At 32.5% G+C, this 20,429-nt stretch overlaps 2 protein-coding genes across 2 annotated transcripts; one reads left to right on the top strand and one right to left on the bottom strand.

The window, feature by feature from the left end:
- Positions 1-996: 996 nt before the first annotated feature.
- LOC136974542 (meiotic recombination protein REC114-like) lies at positions 997-2,659 on the top strand. The gene is made up of 6 exons (XM_067269447.1): positions 997-1,155; positions 1,342-1,425; positions 1,493-1,576; positions 1,871-2,020; positions 2,091-2,135; positions 2,200-2,659. Exons 1-6 carry the CDS (start codon positions 1,060-1,062, stop codon positions 2,362-2,364), a joined length of 624 nt encoding a protein of 207 aa, XP_067125548.1. The 5' UTR covers positions 997-1,059; the 3' UTR covers positions 2,365-2,659.
- On the bottom strand, positions 2,555-19,986 carry LOC136974544 (ATPase inhibitor mai-2, mitochondrial-like). Its single transcript, XM_067269450.1, has 5 exons — positions 19,868-19,986; positions 13,865-13,907; positions 7,018-7,043; positions 6,856-6,919; positions 2,555-2,880 (listed from the first exon to the last, which is right to left on the bottom strand). The coding sequence occupies exons 1-5, from the start codon at positions 19,924-19,926 to the stop codon at positions 2,728-2,730; spliced, it is 345 nt and encodes a 114-aa protein (XP_067125551.1). The 5' UTR covers positions 19,927-19,986; the 3' UTR covers positions 2,555-2,727.
- Positions 19,987-20,429: the final 443 nt, after the last annotated feature.

Below are 20,429 nucleotides of genomic sequence, written 5' to 3'. Positions count from 1 at the left end.
AATAAAACAATAAGCTCAGCGAATATAAAACAGGTGTGTTTATTTATTAATTAACATGAATCAGTATGCGATGGCAGAGAAAATTAAATTCATTTTTATTAACGAAATCAGCTCTACTTTTACTAATTATAGTTTGTCTAAACAGAGAATCATCTAAATATCAATACTAACTTATCGAAGATAACTGTTTGATAGTGAATTTTTTTTTTAATTTTTATTTTTAACTTCTGCCCCTGTGGGCATAAAAAGGGCTCTTTTTCCATATCTACAATGGGAACAGCCGAATGGTAAGAAACGGGGACAAGCCCCCATAAAAAATTCCTGGGAAATTGTCTGTCTGAATTTCCTCCGGACATTCCAGAGCTAGCGCCGAACTGGTAATTTAATTGCGCAGACAGGAAGAAAATTCAAACCAATTATCTTGATGCCACTGCTCCACTCTGAGGCTTTTTTAGCAAGGCCCACAATACCCGATATATTCCAAACAGACCACCGACAAAAAGTTCCTGGGGTTTCCAACCCGTCCGGGTTCGAATCCTAGGTCCCTCAGCGATAGGATGCCGCATTAATCGTTCGGCCATTTAAATACAGTAATAATTAAAATTTTCTACGACCTTAAAATTTTGTATAAACCAGTTACATTTTCAAAATTATTAGAATTAAATAAAATTCTAACACAAAAAAAATCTTAGGTTCTATCTGCTTTCATTTTCGTGAATTTTCAGAAAAGCATTTTCCCATAGGAAAAGCCAAGGTGAAAAGCATTAAATTTTCAACGCCATCTGCTGGAGATCGAGTGCATAACCGAAGGTTATAAGCTAACGTGATTTAAATAGATAAGCTTTCGTTTTCTAATTTAACTTTGCCGAAGAAAATGTTTCAGAAAAAAAAATTATTGCCTCCTATTAAAATATTAGCTTTTAAAAATTTTCATTGTAATCCTTTAAAAAAAAAAAAAAAAAAAAAAAAAAAAATCGGCATCCAACTTCGAAGAGAAAATAGCGCCACCTAATTGAGATTTCCAATTACTATTTTAACTACGAGAAAAAAAAAAAAAATATGTCTCTTCAAGTAAAATTTCGATGGCCGATAAAGCGTTACGCTCGATTTATAAACAATAAAGACGAACCTATGAAAAATGAAACAAATTGGATGGTTGTATTCATTCCTTTTAATTTGTCTAACGTATGCTGCGTTCGATTCGTCCACTTACATCAAATTGGTGTGTGGACGAATCGAACGTCGTCATTCCATTTTACGCTAGTTTTAAAAATGGCGCCAAATTGACAAAGTGTACACTTTCTGGACGAAACAAATAATTCTTGTATCTTTTTTCTATAGCATATTATTAGTGAAAATGGCGATTTGGTTTTATTATACCTTTCAACAGAATACTTAATAATTATGAAAAATAATGTAATAGAGGTAAGAGTGGGAGGAAAAGTCATGTCTTTTGTAATAATAATAATACATTGAATTCATATATTTGCAGGAGAGTTTACCGTTAGCAAATAGTCGGTCCACCATTCGTGCCGTAACTAAAGGAGACAGCATCTTAATTGCTACTAAACTTGAGGCAACTCTTGTTTCAAATTAAGCATTAAGGAACATAAGGTTAATGTATACCTAGGTAACTAAAATGGCCGCTTCTGACTGTTCGTGCTCCCGACAGACTCATCCCGAGGGTAGCCGCCCAGTGTTTAACATCACTAGTTATTGATTCACGGTAGTTCTTGAACAAAAGAAGAAAAAAAGGAAACGTCTACTAAAAATGTAGTTAACCTAACCTAACCTAAGCGCTGCCATTTTAGTTACCTAGGTACACTGTAACCGAATATAATTATATATTTAACCGTGTTTTAATTTTTAGAATTCTGTAAAAAGATTTCGGGTTCAATTTGATGGATTTAATGAGAAAAATGGAAAAGAACAATGTGAAGAATTTGTGAAAATATTCTGTCAATTTTTCCCCATAAAATCTACATTGCCTAATAAAGTAAAATGTCTTCTTCCTGCAGAGGTAAGCGTAATTTATGCATTTGAAATTTACACAATGTTTAATACCTTAATTTTTCCCTTGTCTATATTAGAAGTCAAACTTATCTGGAACAGTTTCTCTAGATTCCATTGTTGAAGTAAGGTATATTTAATGTTCCCTAATCTGTTTAGTATCTCTCTCATCTGATATTCAATTTACAGGCAATAGAAGGAAATATCGAATTCCCATCTGTATATAAGAATCCATTAACGAGCCTAGAATCGGATGATCTTCGGTGTCTCATATATACATGTCTGTTTGATCCGACTTTTCCCAAATTCATAGCCGATGTTGATAACGCTTTTAAAAATATTATTGAAAATTAGTGTTTCTTTATAAATTTGTGTATTTGTAGTTTAATTATTACGTGAGAAAATGTTACAGAAAAGTAAAAATTACTTTTCAGCAGCTGGAATTATTTTGGTAATCAGTTTTATTACAATAAATACTTTCCTGTTATGTATTTTGTATTCAAACTATCAGTAAAAAATTACATTTGAAATAACTACATCCATATTTAGCTACTCAACATTCTATGTTCATCCTTTTTCTTCAAATATGAAATTATATTTATTTTTTTTACATAAATTCTATTGTTTCAAACAATAGAAAAAATGGAAATTCACAACAAAAATTGTCATATTTCTACAATTAAATCTTTTAACCTAAGTAGAAAACAATGTAATACTCTAATGCTTTGAAGAGTCATCTTGTTGTTTCTTTAGAGATGAAATCCGTTCTTTATGACGTTTAATTTCATCTTCAAGGTGATCGATGAGATTTTCGTGATGATGTATTTCGTCATCCAAATGCTCTTTTAACTTTTGAAGCTGCTCTTTTTGCTAGAATAGGAAAGAAACCAGTTAAATATTCAAGAAATTTATTTTTCATATAAATAAGCATAATTTTTACATGAATCAAGCACCTTTCTGAAGAATTCACAACGAAAGAATAAATTATACAAACTTTCACTTGAAATCTGAGAAATAAGGGAAAGTGGTGCTAAATTTATATGTATTCTTCTCTGTCATATTTCTGCTTTTATTATATCAAAAATTACATTTATAACATTCAAGATTTCTAATTGAGAAAAGAAATTTTCAAAAGATAAATTTTAATTATATTTGTCTGTACAAATTAAAGTAATTTTAAGCATTGTAGATAATTTTTCTTTGAAATCTTACACTTAAATTTAAGTACTCTTCCCTTAAATCTTGAATTCACATTTTGGATATTTTACATAAAGACCAAGTTTTTAAATGTGAACAAGTACTAAATTGATATTGTTTTTTGATATAATACATATTTGTCATGAATCAAATCAAGTTTTTTTGAAAGCATGAAACAATATAGAATAAAAAAGCGATGGTTATCGTGAAAAAATTTAGTGATCTGTTGTAAATGTTTTGTTGATAAATATAATGTTATGTCAATGAACTAATACAAAATAATAAAATAAAATTCTATTTCATAACTAGCATAATTTTATAACAGCTTATTTTGATCTTTTCTACTAATCCAATTTTTCCAAACAAATTGCTAGATTTTGAAGTCTCACAAAATTGAGAATAGCAAAATGATCAGATAAATCATAAAAGCAAGTAATCAAAACGTGACTTTGAATAATAGTACTTAAAAATGTCAATTTTGAAATAGTATTTTCATACTCAAACTCAATTTATGAGCCAAGTTAAGCTCTCAACAAATAATAGCATATCCTCTTCCTTAGGTCTCAAATGTTTTTTAAAATTCAAAATTACAATAAAAATGTTATTCAAAGAATGGTAAATTAAAAATATCCATTGTAAAAAACAAAAAAAAAATTTAGAAAACTTCAAAAGATTTTTCTTGTATAAATCTTCAATATTGTATATTTTTACATTTTTAAATATCAATTTCCATGTTTTCTGAATTTAGTTTGGTGGTGTTAAATTCAAACTGCATTTTAAATTTTGATTATTCCTTATCACTTTCAAATTCAAAGTCTGCAGGTAATGAAACTTTTGTAACATTTTTTGTTAATTGATTATTAACTATTAGCTTTTTTACACTTTAATAAATGTTTTAAACTATATTTACTTCTAATCATCATCCATTTTCCCATTTTCTCAAAAAGTACCTTTTTAAAAATCTGATTATTGAACAACATAGAAACAGTTTAAAAAAACATGTACCTTGAAGATTTATTACTAAATAATATATAATTCATCCAACTTCAAGAACAATTTAATATTATATCTACGATAAATATATGACAAAATACTACTTTAATGAAGTAGTCAGTGAAAATATTAATAGGAAACAATTATAGTAGAACTCAGATTATCCAAGGCATACCTATAACTGAAAAGCTACTTTTCTTATACCATAATTTGTAAAAGAAAAGTTTTAAACCATAACATATATTATAAAATGATTTATTTCTGTTATTTTTTATCATTTAACTTCAATGTGAGACAACTCATTCATATTAAAACTTAACTATAATAAAACAAATTTTATTCTTAAAACTATTGTACATTAGCTGTATAATAAATGATATAAAAATTGTATTTATGAGGTGTGTCCGGAAAGTAAGTACCGTTTTGGAAAAACTCGCATAAGAAATCTTTTTTCAAAACAAAATTTGTTTTTACATGAAAGAGCATGTCGGAAACTATTTTTCTACATAGTTACTACCATTCTTCAGACATTCGTCATATCAGAAAACCAACTTATCTATACCCTCTTCAAAGAAATGTGAACTGATGTTCAGCAGTGGCTGTCTTCACTAGCGGCATGCCAGTGAAGACAGCCACTGCTGAACATTGGTTGTGCGTCGTCATCACTTGCAAAGCACCTCCCTCCAAAATCACGCTTCGAGTTCAAGAACAAAGCAATCTTATTGTGAACCATCTGTTTTCACGAATTTTCTCATTCACTTTTGCAACCAAATCATCAGAGAACAGAAGGCTGGCCACTCCGTGCTTCGTAATGAACATTGGTGCGTCCATCATTGAATTGTCGAACCCACTTTCTCACCATTCCATCACTCATTACATTTTCACCATAAATCTCTACAAGTTGACGATGAATTTCAACTGGCTTAACATTCTTTGCATTCAAAAACCATATTACAGAATGCACTTCACAGTCGGAGGGATTGGCAATTGTCTTAAACATTTTGAATGCTCACTAACATGTGGAAAAACAACACAATCCAGCTGTAATGGCATCACTGGACTGACAATCAACCAGAGAGACATATGTGCAGGCACTGAACTGCAATACTACCACTGCAGTGGCAGTAGAATGAAACAGTACTTACTTTCCAGATACGCCTCGTATATATGATTAAATTCACTGTGGTATAAAAAAAGCTAAAAAAGATATATACCATATAAATCTTTTCTGTTGGTAATTTTTAATTCAAAATGGTTGTGGCCTCTATACTATCCAAGTTTTCAGTTATCTAAGTTACCATCAGTCCATGTTATCTCAGATAACGAGTGTTCTACTATATTGTTAAAATTACTGCTAGGTGTATATATGTTACTGGCAAAACCTGATTTTACACCAAACTAGTTTAGAATTATTATTCAAGTATATTAATGGTTAAAATAAAATTAAAAGGCAATCAATTAGATGAACAATATTTATTCAAACATAGTCTACTTAATAATTATGGTAATTTATTATAACAGGTTAGTGTGAATGTATGTCTCTTTAACCCAAATAAATAAATATCCGGTAGACTTCCTCACAGCTAAGTCTACCAGATTTATTTACAGCTACCACATCTGACATTGAGAAGAATGGGTTAGGTTAGGTTAGAACGCTCATCCCCACTGTTCCCTGTCTTCTGACTGCTGGACTCGGAGACGAGCTGCCATCTTCGATACGTAGGGTAACATTAACCCTGTTTTTTATAATTAAGTAGACTATGTTTGAATAAATATTGTTCATCTAATTGATTGCCTTTTAATTTTATTTGAACCATTAATATACTTGAATAATAATTCTAAACTAGTTTGGCCTGACACGCTTACGCCAAACTAGTTTGGCATAAAATCAGGTTTTGCCAGTAACATACAGCTGACCCTTGATAATCTGTCGCTTTTGTAATCTGACATGCTCAGTAGTCCAACACACCTCCCGTCAAGGTCACCGTAGTCCCCATCCCGTTACATGTCTGCTTGCACAGAAGGATGTTGCGACATGAATCTCCCCACCCAATTCTTACACGATGACACACATTTCTTGTGTTTTCCGTGAGCAGTTCTGTATTACTGTATTATTTATGCCTATACATACTGTATGTACATTACGTACATTTATTGGCTTCCATATTTCTTTTAATAAACATGTTTTAGTTAACCGAAATGGGTGTTTCATTTCCATATTAACCTAGGCAGCATTTTACTCATAAAATGTAGGAATATTGTAGGCTACTGCTAGCAAAACAATGCCAAATATGTAATCACTTTTGGTAATCCGACACCCCTTTGGTCCCATACCTGTCAGATTATCAAGGGTCAGCTGTACTGATCTTAATTAAACATTTTCCATTATTTTCTAAACTTAAATAATTATACCTTTCAGTACTTTACTAGTAGAAATATTCTTGTTAACAAATATTTCTGACTTTCCTTATAAGCTTTTCTCAGGCCATTCTACTGGAGAATTACTAACAGATCCAAAAAGGCTTATAAAGAAAGCAAATAAACATTTGTCAACAAGACTATTTCATCTGGAAAGGTACTGAAAGGTAAAAATTTTGGTTTTTGAACTCAGTTCCAGCTCTGTTACCTTAAAATTTCATTATTTTCTAAATTTACCTTTTTTCTAAAATATTCTTCTTCTCTTGCTGCTTCCATTTTACCAAAACTACCTCCAGCATCTCTATAAATTAATTAACATTATATAATTAATCATAATGTCATAATTAAATATAAATACAATAAAAATTCTAATTGAATTTAATGTTAACCATCACATACCTCACAGAACCACCAGAACCACCACCCTAAAACAAATTTTAAAAATAGTTTTTAATTGCATTGATAAAGATAATAAATTATTATACAGTGTGTTCTCAAACCTCCGTAATTTTGTGGATTAATTTTGGGAAAAGAATTGTGTGTACTGCACTGTAGACAATAGTAATAGAAAGTGCTTCTGAAAAAGTTACTTACTACATTAAATCAGTATATTTCCACATATGTTTCTGATAAAGCACATACAATATCCAGTCTGTACTTGATTTTAGTCAATGATTGAGCCAGCATGTTAAAAGTCATATTGTTAATGGAATTCATGTGTGCAGTGCTTTCATGTCACACACATTTGTAGTATATGTGAAATCCTTGACAAGAGGAAGTAAAGATACACTGAGTGCAGCATTAACAGCTTTTTTTCCGTTAGCACTTTCAACGGACTTATGTTCATCATCATCAGGCGAACAGAAAATTAAAAATAGAATACAATGTTCTAATATAAGTGGAACACACATTTAAAAATTAAAAAACTAAAACACTGTTATGAGCATGTTACAAAGTTCGATTACGCTAGATGTTATGACATCACACAGCACATGCGTGGATACAGACCCACGTTAAAGGTATGATAGCAGACATATATCACTATTTAATTGTTTATATAGGGCAATTGACATGCTGGGCAGGTCAAGTGTGGGAGTGATGCATTGCTCTAAGGTTGTTGTAAGGAGAGATTCCCATATAAACAAGTTTCCAGTTGCCACAGCATCTGAGTAGCATTGTTTGAGCCCATAATGGGTTGTAGTTCTCTTCGAGCACCTTTTTTGCAAGTTTCATGGTAACTTTCCTTTTACTGTAACATCCTAATGCTTGGCTAGGCGACTAGCAAGCATTTGTGTTGTGGCCCCAATGTCCTTCATATCCATCCCCATTATGGGATTCTGCAATGACACAACAGATTCCCAATTTTTCAAAGGTGGAGAATTTATCCCTATCATTGCAGATGAGTCTGTGCAAATTCAGTAGGGGAGACAGGAGCAGGCAAAGTTATGTTGCCTGAATTTACAGCAAATGTGTATGGAAAGGGGTCTGACGTACAGTAATAGTGATTGAAGTACTGACATCTCCCTCTTGTTTCTTAGTGTTGTGCTTAGAAACACAGATTTCTTAACCATGTTATGCATATGCATGAAATTAGCATGTGAAAAACCAGCTGTGCATACTGCCAATCTGACACTGTTTAACTCAATATTTAAAAGTGCTTGCATTGATGGCAATAAGAAAGCTCTTCTAATGAGGGCAGTGATAGCAGCATTGACATATCGTGAAGATTGGATGATATGAGGCACCTTATTAAATTTATGGAAAACAGAGAAGAGTAGTTCTTCAGGTGATCTATGTATGCACAAATCCAATGTAGTGCCCAGGCACTATACATTTATTATTATTATTTTTTGTTAAGTTAGATATACTCGGTTAACACCGGTGGCTAAGTACTATGCCGGACCAAAGTCAAGGCATAGTAACCAAAACAGAAATTAAAGAAGTGTATCAGTGTGTGTGTCTGTATTCAGGAATTTTCTCACAATATGACATGTATTCAATATAGTGGCCTTCTGTAGAGTGATATATGTGTTTCTATTCAATTCTAATGTGCCCAGGCTTTTGTGTAGTGTGTGTGGTATGACACCTGTAGAAGAGAGAACGACAGGTACAATAAGCACCCTATCCATCCTCCACAGATGCCTTATTTCCTGGGCGAGTTCTGTGTACTTGCTAATTTTTTCAGTGCATGCATTTTGTATATTGTGAGTGTTTGGAATAGATATGTCTATAATGTATGTGATTTTATTGTGTTTGTCAATGAGTGTGATGTCTGGTCTGTTGTGGTAAATTGTTTTATCTGTGATTATGGCTCTGTCGTAGTACATTTTGTGCGTGTTGTTTTCCAATACTGTCTGTGGAATGTATTTGTAGTATGGTTCGTGGATGTCTACTAATTTGTGTTTCTTTGCAAGCTCTTGGTGTATTACATTTGCTACTTGGTTATGTCTGTGTAAATAATCTGTCTGTGCCAAGAGCTTGCAACCAGAGGTGATGTGTTGTATAGTTTCTGGCATGATGTGACATTTTCTGCATGTGTCATTTGTGAGTGTTGCATCTTTGAGTATGTGTTTTCTGTAGTTTTTAGTATTTATGACCTGATCCTGTATGGCAATCATGAATCCTTCCGTCTCCCCAAAGAGGCATCCCCGAGCTAACCAGCTGTTTGACGCAGTTTTGTCAACAAAATCCTGGGCCAGATCGTAAGGATGCCTGCCATGGAGTGCCTTTCGAGCCCACGATTGCTTAATGGTGTCTATGCTTTTTATATGTTGTGTTGTGTCCATATGATGTGAGTGTAAGTTTAATGGTGTGTTATTTGAGTCTGCTAGAGTTACTGCTTTATGTAATTGTGATGTTTCTTGTTTTTTGTAGAAAAACTCTCGCAGTGACTGTATTTGTTTGTAGTGAAGGTTAACTATGTCAATCAGGCCACGTCCGCCATCTTTACGTGGAAGGGTTAATCTTTCTATGGCAGATTTAGGATGATGTTGTTTATGCTTAGTAAGTGTAGTTCTTGTTTTCCTTTGGAGTTGCTCAAGATCTGTGTGAGTCCAATGTATAACTCCAAAAGAATATGTGAGTACTGGGATGACATATGTGTTTATTGCTTTAACTGTGTGTTTTGCATTTAATTGTGTTCTGAGAATAGCATTTAACCTACTTTGGTATTCTTTAATTAATCTTTGCTTTATTTGTGTATGTTCTGTTAGTTTGGCCTGTTGGAATCCTAAATACTTGTAGAACTCGCCCTCTTCCATGGATTCAATAATGTCTCCATTTCCAAGTGCAAAATCTTCTTTCTTCAGGATTCCTTTTTCTATGTGAACTGTTTTGCATTTATCTAGGCCAAATTCCATTTGTATGTCCTTGGTGTATGAATGTGTGATTTGTAGGAGTTGATGAAGTTGTTTTTGTGTGGATGCATAAAGTTTTATGTCATCCATGTACATGAGATGTGACAGTGTAAACTGTGTTGTTTTTTTGTGTCTGATATTGTAACCATATTGCGTGTTGTTTAACATGTTGGATAATGGGTTCAGGGCTAAGCAGAACCAGAGAGGACTCAAGGAATCTCCTTGAAAAATTCCTCGCCTAATAAAAATTTGGTTTGTTTGTATGGAAGTGTTATGAACCCTGAGATGTAGTGTTGTTCTCCAGTGCTGCATAGTGTTTTGGAAGAATGCAATGAGTGATGGATGTATTTTGTACATGTGTAGGATATGTAGCAGCCAACTGTGTGGAACACTGTCGAATGCTTTTCTGTAGTCTATATATGCCATGTGTATGTTTCTGTGTTGTCTGTGTGCTTGCCGTAGAATGACTGAATCTATGAGTAACTGTTCTTTGCATCCCCTGTGGTTTCTGCGACAACCTTTTGTTGTTCTGTTAGAATGTCGTGTTCTTCAACATGTTTGTATATTTTGTTTGCAATACAGGATGTCAATAATTTGTAGAGTGTTGGAAGACATGTAATTGGTCTGTATTGTGTGGGGTCTGTGGTATTGTTGTTTTTAGGTTTCATGTAGGTGATGCCCTGAGTAAGAAAATTTGGCATGTCTTGTGGATTGATGATGATGTGTGTTAGGTGTTTAGCTAGTTCCTGGTGCAGTGATGTAAACTTTTTGTACCAGAAATTGTGAATGTTGTCTACACCAGGTGTCTTCCAGTTGTGTGTTCTGTTAACAGTGTATTGAAAATCCTGTATGTTTATTTCAGCACAGGGCATAGTTGGTATGTTGTGCAAGTTTCTGTTTTCCTCCTCGATCCAGCCTGCATCAGCATTGTGCGTGACAACACTGGACCAAAGAGAAGACCAATATGTTGTGAGTTGTTCTTCTGTTGGTGTGCCACTGTGCTGTGTATCAGTGTTTGCTTTGTTATTAATTTGTCTGTAAAAGAGTTTTTCATTGTTTGTAAATAATTTATTTTGTTGTTTTCGTAGTGTACATGTTTTGTATCGTTTGAGTCTACGTGCTTTGGCAGCAAGTTTTTGTTTTAGTGTATCAATGTATTCTGTAATGCGTGTGTTGTGATGTTCATGTTTTGTGTGTGTTTTTATTTTCTTGAAAATGTTTTTGAGCTGTTTCCTTAATTTGGGTGTTATGTTGTTTTTAGTGTATTGTGTTAGCCTGCCTAATTGCTGTCTAATGTCATTTATTTGTGTTTCTATTCTTCTCTGCCAGGCAGGCTTGTGATAGAATTGTGTTTTCTGTGTATTTGTCTGTGATTGTACTTTCAGTCCATGGTGTGTCACTACTGTGACTGCCCCAGCATAAACTAATGTATGAATGTCTGCGAGTGTAGAAATTGAATGAATGTAGTGTGGTAGTAAGTGAGTGTTTACATAATTTAGTGTTTTTCCTACTTCCTTTGACGTGTTGATTTTTGGTATTCGTGGTCGTTGTGTGGGATCTGTACCTGTATATTTAGTGAGTGTTTCCTGAAATATAAGTGAGAGCGTATTAACTAAATCCAAGTCTATGTTATCAGTGATGGATGAGGAAGTGTCTGTAGTATCATTAGTGGTAATTGTTGTATGTGTGTTATTATCAATGCTTGTTGCTGGATTATCCTGACAGGTTACATGATCTTCATTAATGTTAGATGTTTCTGTCTGTTGATGTATTTGATCAGCAACCTGTTGTTTGATAAGTTCAAGTGTTGTTTGTGAGATAAGGTTGTTGTGTATAATTGTTCTTTTTTGATCAACAACCCTTTGTTCAGTAACAGTGAGGTGAGGATATTGTTGTGTGAATTTATGGTGTAGTTGTTGTCTGTATGCTGTCATGTTTGTTTCCAGTTTTGTGATCGTGTAATAAGTACGGATGATAAACTCGTTCATTTCTACTGTCCATTTCATCCGTTGGCGTGGTTTTCCAGCCTTTGTGGTCTGTGGATGCATTGCCACAGAAACACCAAGGCTGGGTTGGTTTCTCACATCTGTTGAGAGCATTGCAGTAGCCATGCTTGGGCCGGTGCTGCTTTCGCCACCGGTAACCAGGGGAGACTGTGGCCTATTTTTCGAACGTGAGCCTCTGCCTAACCCACGAACGCGGACCTTGTTAACCCGGGCGACGTCCGAGCCGGTATCACACTTTGATCTAGTTATCACCATAATAAATATCTCCACTGAATGTGGGTGTGGTCACTCTTAGCTTCATTTCTCCCCATAGACCTTACTGGCATGGGTGTCCCTACCAGGAGCTTGTGCTCCAGCCTGCATTGCCCTATGGATCAGTAAAATTACTGGGCTCTCCCACCACGACCAGGTGGTGACCACGGGAGAGTTATTATTATTATTATTATTATTATTATTATTATTAATTTTGTGCTTTTAGCATTACACATGTCGTGTCGGATTTTTTTTTTATTTGTTTTGTTGTGAAATTCCGTTTTGTGTGTTGGTATCGGTTTTTTGGATGGATGTTACCCGTCGTGGACGTTGATTGGTCAGTGGCCTAGACCACGTGTCTTGTACGTCATGCCTAATGGCAGGTGTTATAAAAGCAAGAAACTTTTGTGGATAGTACTTTTTCGTCTGATTCCGTCTCCGAGACAGTCAACGGTTAATCCAATTTAGGAGTTTCCGAATAACAAGGAAAAGGACTATACGTGCGAGCTTCGAAGGGATCGGTAGAATCCGAATGCATCGAAGTCAAGAATTCATTATATTACGAAGTGATCATTGACAAAGGATAAGGAAGCAATAAGGAACTGATGTAAGACTTTATTTCCAATGTCCAATGTCCAATGATTTTCATTATATTTCGAAAACCCATGTATAGTGTACATATCATTAGTTTGTAAGAGTTACGTGTTGTGTCCTCCCATGATTCTGTTGTATTGAAAATTATCTGTAATTGTCTATCATTTAATGTTTATTATTGAATATCAAAGAGTTTGTAAGGTCCTTATTTATTGTTTTGTATATCTTTACCCTCCAAGATCTCCTAGCAGACTCAGGTCTACTGTAGGTGTTACACCAAGAATTAGGTTAGGAACTTGATTAGAGGCTTGATGTGTGGCATGTTACATGTGGATCACACATTGAACATTTCTAGTAGGTAAGAAAAAAACTTGTTCAGTTTTCCTTTTTGTGTGTGTAAATTGTGTTTACTTGTGTCTGATTAAACTGAAATAATCAGTCACTGAAATTGGGATCATTATTTAGAATTATCCTGTATATGTATAAACACACACCCATAATGGATAATTCTAATACAGTAGAGCATCGATTATCCAAATCAATTGGGGACTGGGGTTGTTCGGAAAATCAATTTTTCAGATAACCAATTACGTACGAAAAAATACATTACTAATATAGTATATTAGTATATCCCAATAATAGTATATTAATATATTCCATGTTGAAATTTTTCTCTGTTGCGTGTCAACATTAAAATTCAAGACGAAAATTCAACATGAAGCGTCATGTTGAATTTTCATCGCTGTTAAGCCTAACAAAAATGTTTATAATAATCATCGTGGCTATTGTATCGTTAAAAATTATTTCTTTATTTTGTACAAACAAAATAAATATATTGAAAAATATATAAACAAAAAAAAATTATCCTTTAGAAGTTAATCTAGTATCAAAAACATTCGATTCAACACGACACAGTCCGAGTGGAACGCTTTAGGTTAACAGACGTTTCGGTTGATTGGCTTTCAAATAATGGACACTCTACTGTATATACGCACATATATATATATTTACAAAAAGTTAAATTTATACATTTCTTACCTTTCCAGCACCACTTCCCCATTCTCCTGAGCAACGTATTTGACTGAAAATATTAAATATTTTATTGTATTAAGACCTTTTAATTATACTGTATTATATAACCAATATATGTTCTAGAATCAGATTTAAAGGACAACTTTAATAAAGCTTACAATTCTATAGTCTAAAACACTTAAATCTGTTTGTCTGTGTTCATAGATAAATTCTAAACAAAAAAATTGTGTCTGTAAAGATAAACACTTTTAAATGTATTGATTAAGTTTAATGAATTGCACATATACAATTCATTAACCTCATATGTATTACATGTTTGAGAATATAAGTGATATAACCCTGAAATTATCAATTTTGAGTTATTTGCACCATGAGACTCAAAATCATTTACAGTAAAATGTAGTTGAATGTCTCACCACAATCTTTTTTCAAATTTTACTGCTTTAATAACAAACTAAAATTTAAAAAATTACATACTAACTTGAAAAATAAGAAAACTAACCTGCTATAACATCTTCAAGTAGTTGTTATAGCAGGGACAAAGTAGATGTTATAATAGTGACAAAAGAAGAAATGTCATTTGGGTAACTAAAATAGTTGAGTAGGACTGGAAGATTGGAGTTTCAGCAAAAACTTTAAGGCAATTATCTCAAAACAGCATTTTCAGATTTATATTACTAATGTTCTCAGCAGGAAACATGATATTTCATCAAATTAGTTTAATATATTAATACTGATAATATAAATAATTTAAGAAATACATTTTAATCATTTGTAGTTTTATTGAGATGAGAAAAATCATCAATATGTGTTTATAAGACATTTTCATTTAATTACAAAATTTTACGATAAATTTATATATAGTGGAATCTCATTTTAATGGCTTATTTGGGACATCAAAAATCATCTGTTGTTCCAAGAATCCATTACATTGTGAACAATGGATTCTTAGAAATTTTCTCCACACTCATTATTTGAAAAATTTCCATTTTTTAACCCCCTACATATAAGAAATACTTGTACTTGAAATTATTCAGTCTCTTCAGATCTCTCTTCTTTATTCTATAGAAACACATTACAAGATCATACATTATAAGTGTGTACAACAAAGCTGAACAAAAAACTGTATACATTGTAAGTACAAAAAGAGGAAAATTACATATGCTCATTAGCACTTCATGTGACTTCACAATTTGGCAGGGTTCACAGTTCACATTTTGTTTAAAAAAATTCATTTATCTTGGTTTGTTTTGATGCCACTTTTCTGCCTATTAAATACAACTGCTTGATATTAGCAATGTCATGTACTGTACAGCTTTTTTTTATGCTGAAATTTGTCAGGAAGGTCTTCACAACTTGGAAAGGCTCAATTTTGGCACTGCACTTAGATCAGCATCAGAATCCACCTCAACCATATCAGCCTGCTGATTTACAATTCTTCAATTGTACTGTACATATTCCAGATCTAAGAAGTGCATCATCAAACTTTACAAATTCCCAGAAACACCCAAATATTAACTAAACATTGAAGAAATGTGAAGTTTATTATAAATGGGGCTAGAAAAAATTTGTTATTCCAAGTTACAGAGCTGCTAAAAGGAGATAAAATTGCATTGATTTGGCAGGACCTGGGGGGAATCTGTTATTCTGAGAGATCCATTGTTCCTTGATCCATTAAAACAAGATTCTACTGTGCATGTATATTATAATGTTACAATACTTTTAAATTCATATTAAGAATGTTGGGTTTTCAGTAAATTATAATGAATATCTAGTCACAACTACTTCACCTCATAAGGTTGCATATGTTTTACTTAGAATCCCTTAGAAACTACATCCATCCCAAAATGTTATGACAATAGCATTGTTCATTAGAATCTACATTCATCACAAATCATTTAAAACATATACAAGCACACTGCAAGGAAGTTCAAGGATGTACAGTACAGTGTACATTTACACTCCTTATATTAAACAAAAAATGTAGGAAAAAAAAACAATAGGATATAATAAGAATTGTAAAGTTTTCTTAATTTTTTTTATAACTAACATAGCAGTAATTAATTCTTTCAAGTAATTGTTTCATTGTGCACTGATACACCCCCTGAAATAAATCCTACCATCATCACTAATTAAAATTTTGGGCATTAAAACCTTATACAATGCATAAATACAAAAATTGTAGTTATCTACTAGAAAATATTATTTTTATTATTAGTAATAACAACACAGTACATCTTTGATGTTCATGGATGTCAGTGTTTGGGAATTCAATCGTTCGTGATCAGAAATTTATGCACCAAAATTTCAACGTTCATGAAAGATTTCTACCTTTTGGGAAATGGGAAAAATATATACTACTGTAAACTGGAATTGGTGCCTGCACAAACTGGATGTTTGAGCAGGTGCAATGCTAAAAAAAAATTCACTGCACTGACTCATTCATACAGTGTTTGTCATATATTACTATTTTTTTTCTTCTTTTGGCTTAAATAAAATGACTTTTGCAGTAGTATAAGCCATTGCACAGTATATTTATTTAATAAAACCATACATTTTTCTGAAAATTTTTTAAAACAGCAATAATACATAGTTTTGAAATGAATTACAAATCTAACATTAAAAATGGAACTCAAAGTTTGAGAATTTGATGTTTATAAAGGATTACTCAATCCCAATTATTCCCAAACATGGGGGGATTACTAATGTAATAATAATAATAATATTATTGTGCTGTTCAGAAAATTCAAAGATTTTAGAAAAATAAAAAACATTTTAAAATTTAGACTCTTATTCAGTGATGTATATACCATTGTTTTCAATACACTTGAGCACCTTTTATGCAGCTTCATAATTCCATCCTCAAAGAACTAAACTATTCCATTTAATTTTTGCAGACCTCCAAGCTATCAAAGCTCTTATCATGAAGGGAGTTCTGCAAAACCCAGAGTAACTAGTAATCTGGCAATGCAAAGTCAGGTGAATATGATGGATGAGGCAAAATATTCCAACTTCATTCCAATAATTTTCTATGAGTTTTAAGAGGCTTGTAGTCTAGCATTGTTTTGATGGCACATGATCCCAGTGATCATTCAATTTTGTGAAAGCAGCTCGTGATTCCTTTCTAATCCCATATGTAGAATATGACCTTCAATGAAGACCAGCCTTTGTAATAGTTAACAGCAGTTGTTTGTTTGCATCCTCAATCATTTACATTCAACACACACTCAGTGGTTTGTTGTAGATAAATCACTTTCCATCACTTGTAACCAGTTGTTTCAAATATGGGTCATTTTCATTGCATTTCTGAAGCAAATCACATACAGATATATGATCCAATAAGTTATTTTTTAGTCAAATCATGCAGTACTCAAACATCATAGTAAATCACATAATAAAGCTCCTTCAAAATGTTCAAATACAGTGCTGTTTGATGACTTTACTACCTTTGCTATCTCCCATGTCATGTAACAAGGTGTAATTTTGATTAATTGTTAAGCATTTTTAAAGATTGAAATTACCAGTATTGAAATGACTGCCCTCCCCCCATCCTCTCCTAGCTATGCCACTGTCCATAAGTCCAAAATCACAGGAATTATGTTCATTGTTTTTTCTTTTACAGATGAAGAATGGCACTGAGTAGGAAGGAACAGATTCATTATTTTGATGGTGGTGACTTGCAGACATTGAGAAGTTGCAAAGGAGTTTAACAAACAGATTTAGACTGCAGTATGTGATTAGTGAGAGATCTGAATGTAGCCTATTAAACTTTGTCAACTTCACACTGATGCAGGTCCTACCATCAAAATAACATGAACTTGTTCACCCTAACTCAGTAGCATGCTTTACCTGTAAAAGAATAAATGAAGATCAACATAACTCCTATGGTTCCAGATTTATGAGACTATATATTTTTCTTTGGGAAGAATGACATTCATGACCAAATATAATGATTTAAATACTATAAACAAGCTTTAAAATGTATGTGATAAGTCATCACAAAGTAAATGGCAAAATTTCTAAAATAGTACAAATTAAAAATGTTATAAAGATTTCATTTCAAAAATAATTATTAATTGCATTATTATTTATTACCAATAATAATAATTTAAAATTAAAGTTGATACTGACACAAAAGGAAGCAAAATTAATTGAGTATTATTACATCTTTCATAAGAAAATCATATATATTTTAATGGCATAGGAGAGTCAAAATGCCTTTATGCCCCAAATTATTTGATCAAACAAATTACACATGCATGTCACCACCACCATATAAACTTACATAAGAGGCTACCATTTTCCTAAGAGTTCCCTCACTCCTTTTTATTTCATTTTTTAGCCAAGGCTCAAATTGATTCAACTTTGAGTTCAAGCACCAGTTTCAGGATTGAAAAAATTTACAAAAGACAATGTGGGGAAATAACACAAAAGGACCTTATTATAGGATGGGAAATTTTAACTATTCAAATCTTTCACAATACACAAATGTCAGATATTACACTTGCAACATCTAAATTTATTATTTACAAACAGTACTCATTTCATTTACACAATTAAACTTGTAAAATGGCATACACCACATTTACTGTACTTGGTAACAGCAATCAGTTTTCTGGGTATAAGTTAAACATATTAAAATAAAACATTCAAGGTGGAAACTTATGCATTTCTCTCTTCCTAACGTTCGCACAGATAAACAAGAACACACTCAGATTACCATAATCAATTCCATATCTCAATACAAAGTTTTATTTCTGTGCACTTGCTTGTTAAGAATTATATTAATACTTACTCATATGTACTGTATAGTACATTATTCTCTTATAATTTGAATTTCTATTTATATAGGGGAGACCGGGGCAACTTCGGCATATGGGGCAAGTTTGTCAATCGCATTTTTTTAGAAACAAAATAAAAAGAGACTCTCTTTAGAGGTTAGGCAGTTGAGTTTTATTGGTGGCTTGTTGAGTGGGGTGTTTGTATTTTTCTCCAACAAGCACAGTTGAATTAACAAGTAAATTGTCATTTTCATTCAATTTCATGTAATATTTTGCTTCCATTTATATGGAATTGGCATGTTTTGTTATAATTCCATAATAACGAAAGTTGCTTTTCCTGTTAGAAGGATAAAACATTAACTTATTTACGTGACCAGATCATGGCTTAGTACCCTATTCTCAGGGTTCCACTAAATGTTTCTAAATCGTCACTATTGGGGCATCTTCGGCAGCGTTGCCTATCTTAAACAATTTGCTGTTAAGCATATTTCATTTCTACTGTTTATTTGAGTTCACTAATTCATTTTACTTTATATTGCTTTTAACTTGCATTATAATGTTTTCATTTATTATCTGTTTCATTTTTTTCGTAATTAATTTTGTTTTTACATTTTCTTTACTTAAATATGCCTTTGATCTTGTATTTCGTTGTTATAATATTAAATAGGTCTTTGGAAGAGTATTTCTTTGTTTTAATAGTGATTTCCAACGTATACATTGTTAATAACACAAATTTATATACCTCCCTGTCTTGCTCGATTACTGTTGCCAAAGTTGCCCCTGGTATGGGGGGCAACTTCGGCAATCGCTATCTCTCTATAAAGTTGTTATTATTATAATTATTTTTATTTCCAAACTGATTTTAACCAGTTGTATGGTAAGGTTACATTCTGGTAGACAATAAACAATGCTTTTATTTCAGTTTACAGCAGTATTTATTGCACAAAGTTTAACTTATTCTTAACATGCCGAAGTTGCCCCCCCCCCGGTCTCCCCTAAATCACTAGCTAAAAATATCTGAAAACTAATTTAAATTATGTACGTGACGACTTTGTAAACAAATTATTCATACTTTATGCGTAACTTTAAAATCAAGATTAGAAAACATATTCTTTACGGTTTTAATTATTATTAGTATATCAGTAATCAAAACAATGAATAAATTGTAAAAGAATGTATTTGCTTCCGGAAAAATATCATAATATTGATAAAGGATTTTCATGCAGACCTCATGGCCGGTATAAACTTATACAACATCCACGCTTGTCTACGGACCAACAGCGCCATTTTCAGCACCAAATCTAATGAAGCCACCTTCTACTTATTGATAACCTTACTTTAGATCAAATTACGACCTCTCTCGGTAAAAGTATGAAGGTATATTTTTTTGCGGTAAATTATTTTGAATTTATAACTTTTCACAATAATATATGTTTATAATATTATTGTGGTTTTTAATGGTTATATTTAATTTTATTTGATTAATGATTTGAGTCGGCAAGATGTCAGGTTAAATTTTCCATCGCCCTACGGAAGCAGAAAAAAATGTGTGTAAACGTTGTACAATACCAAAAAAGATGTTGATTGTGTGCAAGATATAGCTGCATCCCAATGACTAAATTGACGGAGTGGCATCCACATGGCATAAAAAAAAGCACGAGGATATTCTTTACAAATACGAGCTTGAGCACCTTTATTTTTTCCCATCATATTAGACACGTTGTCATATCCTTGGCCTCTACAATCATCTAAGTTCAATTGAAAATCATTCATTAATTGTTTTATTCTCA

The sequence above is a fragment of the Centruroides vittatus genome, unplaced genomic scaffold, assembly GCF_030686945.1.
Source record: "Centruroides vittatus isolate TY-2023 unplaced genomic scaffold, ASM3068694v2 contig_350, whole genome shotgun sequence".
NCBI classification, from domain to species: Eukaryota; Metazoa; Arthropoda; class Arachnida; order Scorpiones; family Buthidae; genus Centruroides; species Centruroides vittatus.
Note: the sequence above shows the minus strand (reverse complement) of the source record. Positions and strands in the feature narration are given on the sequence as shown.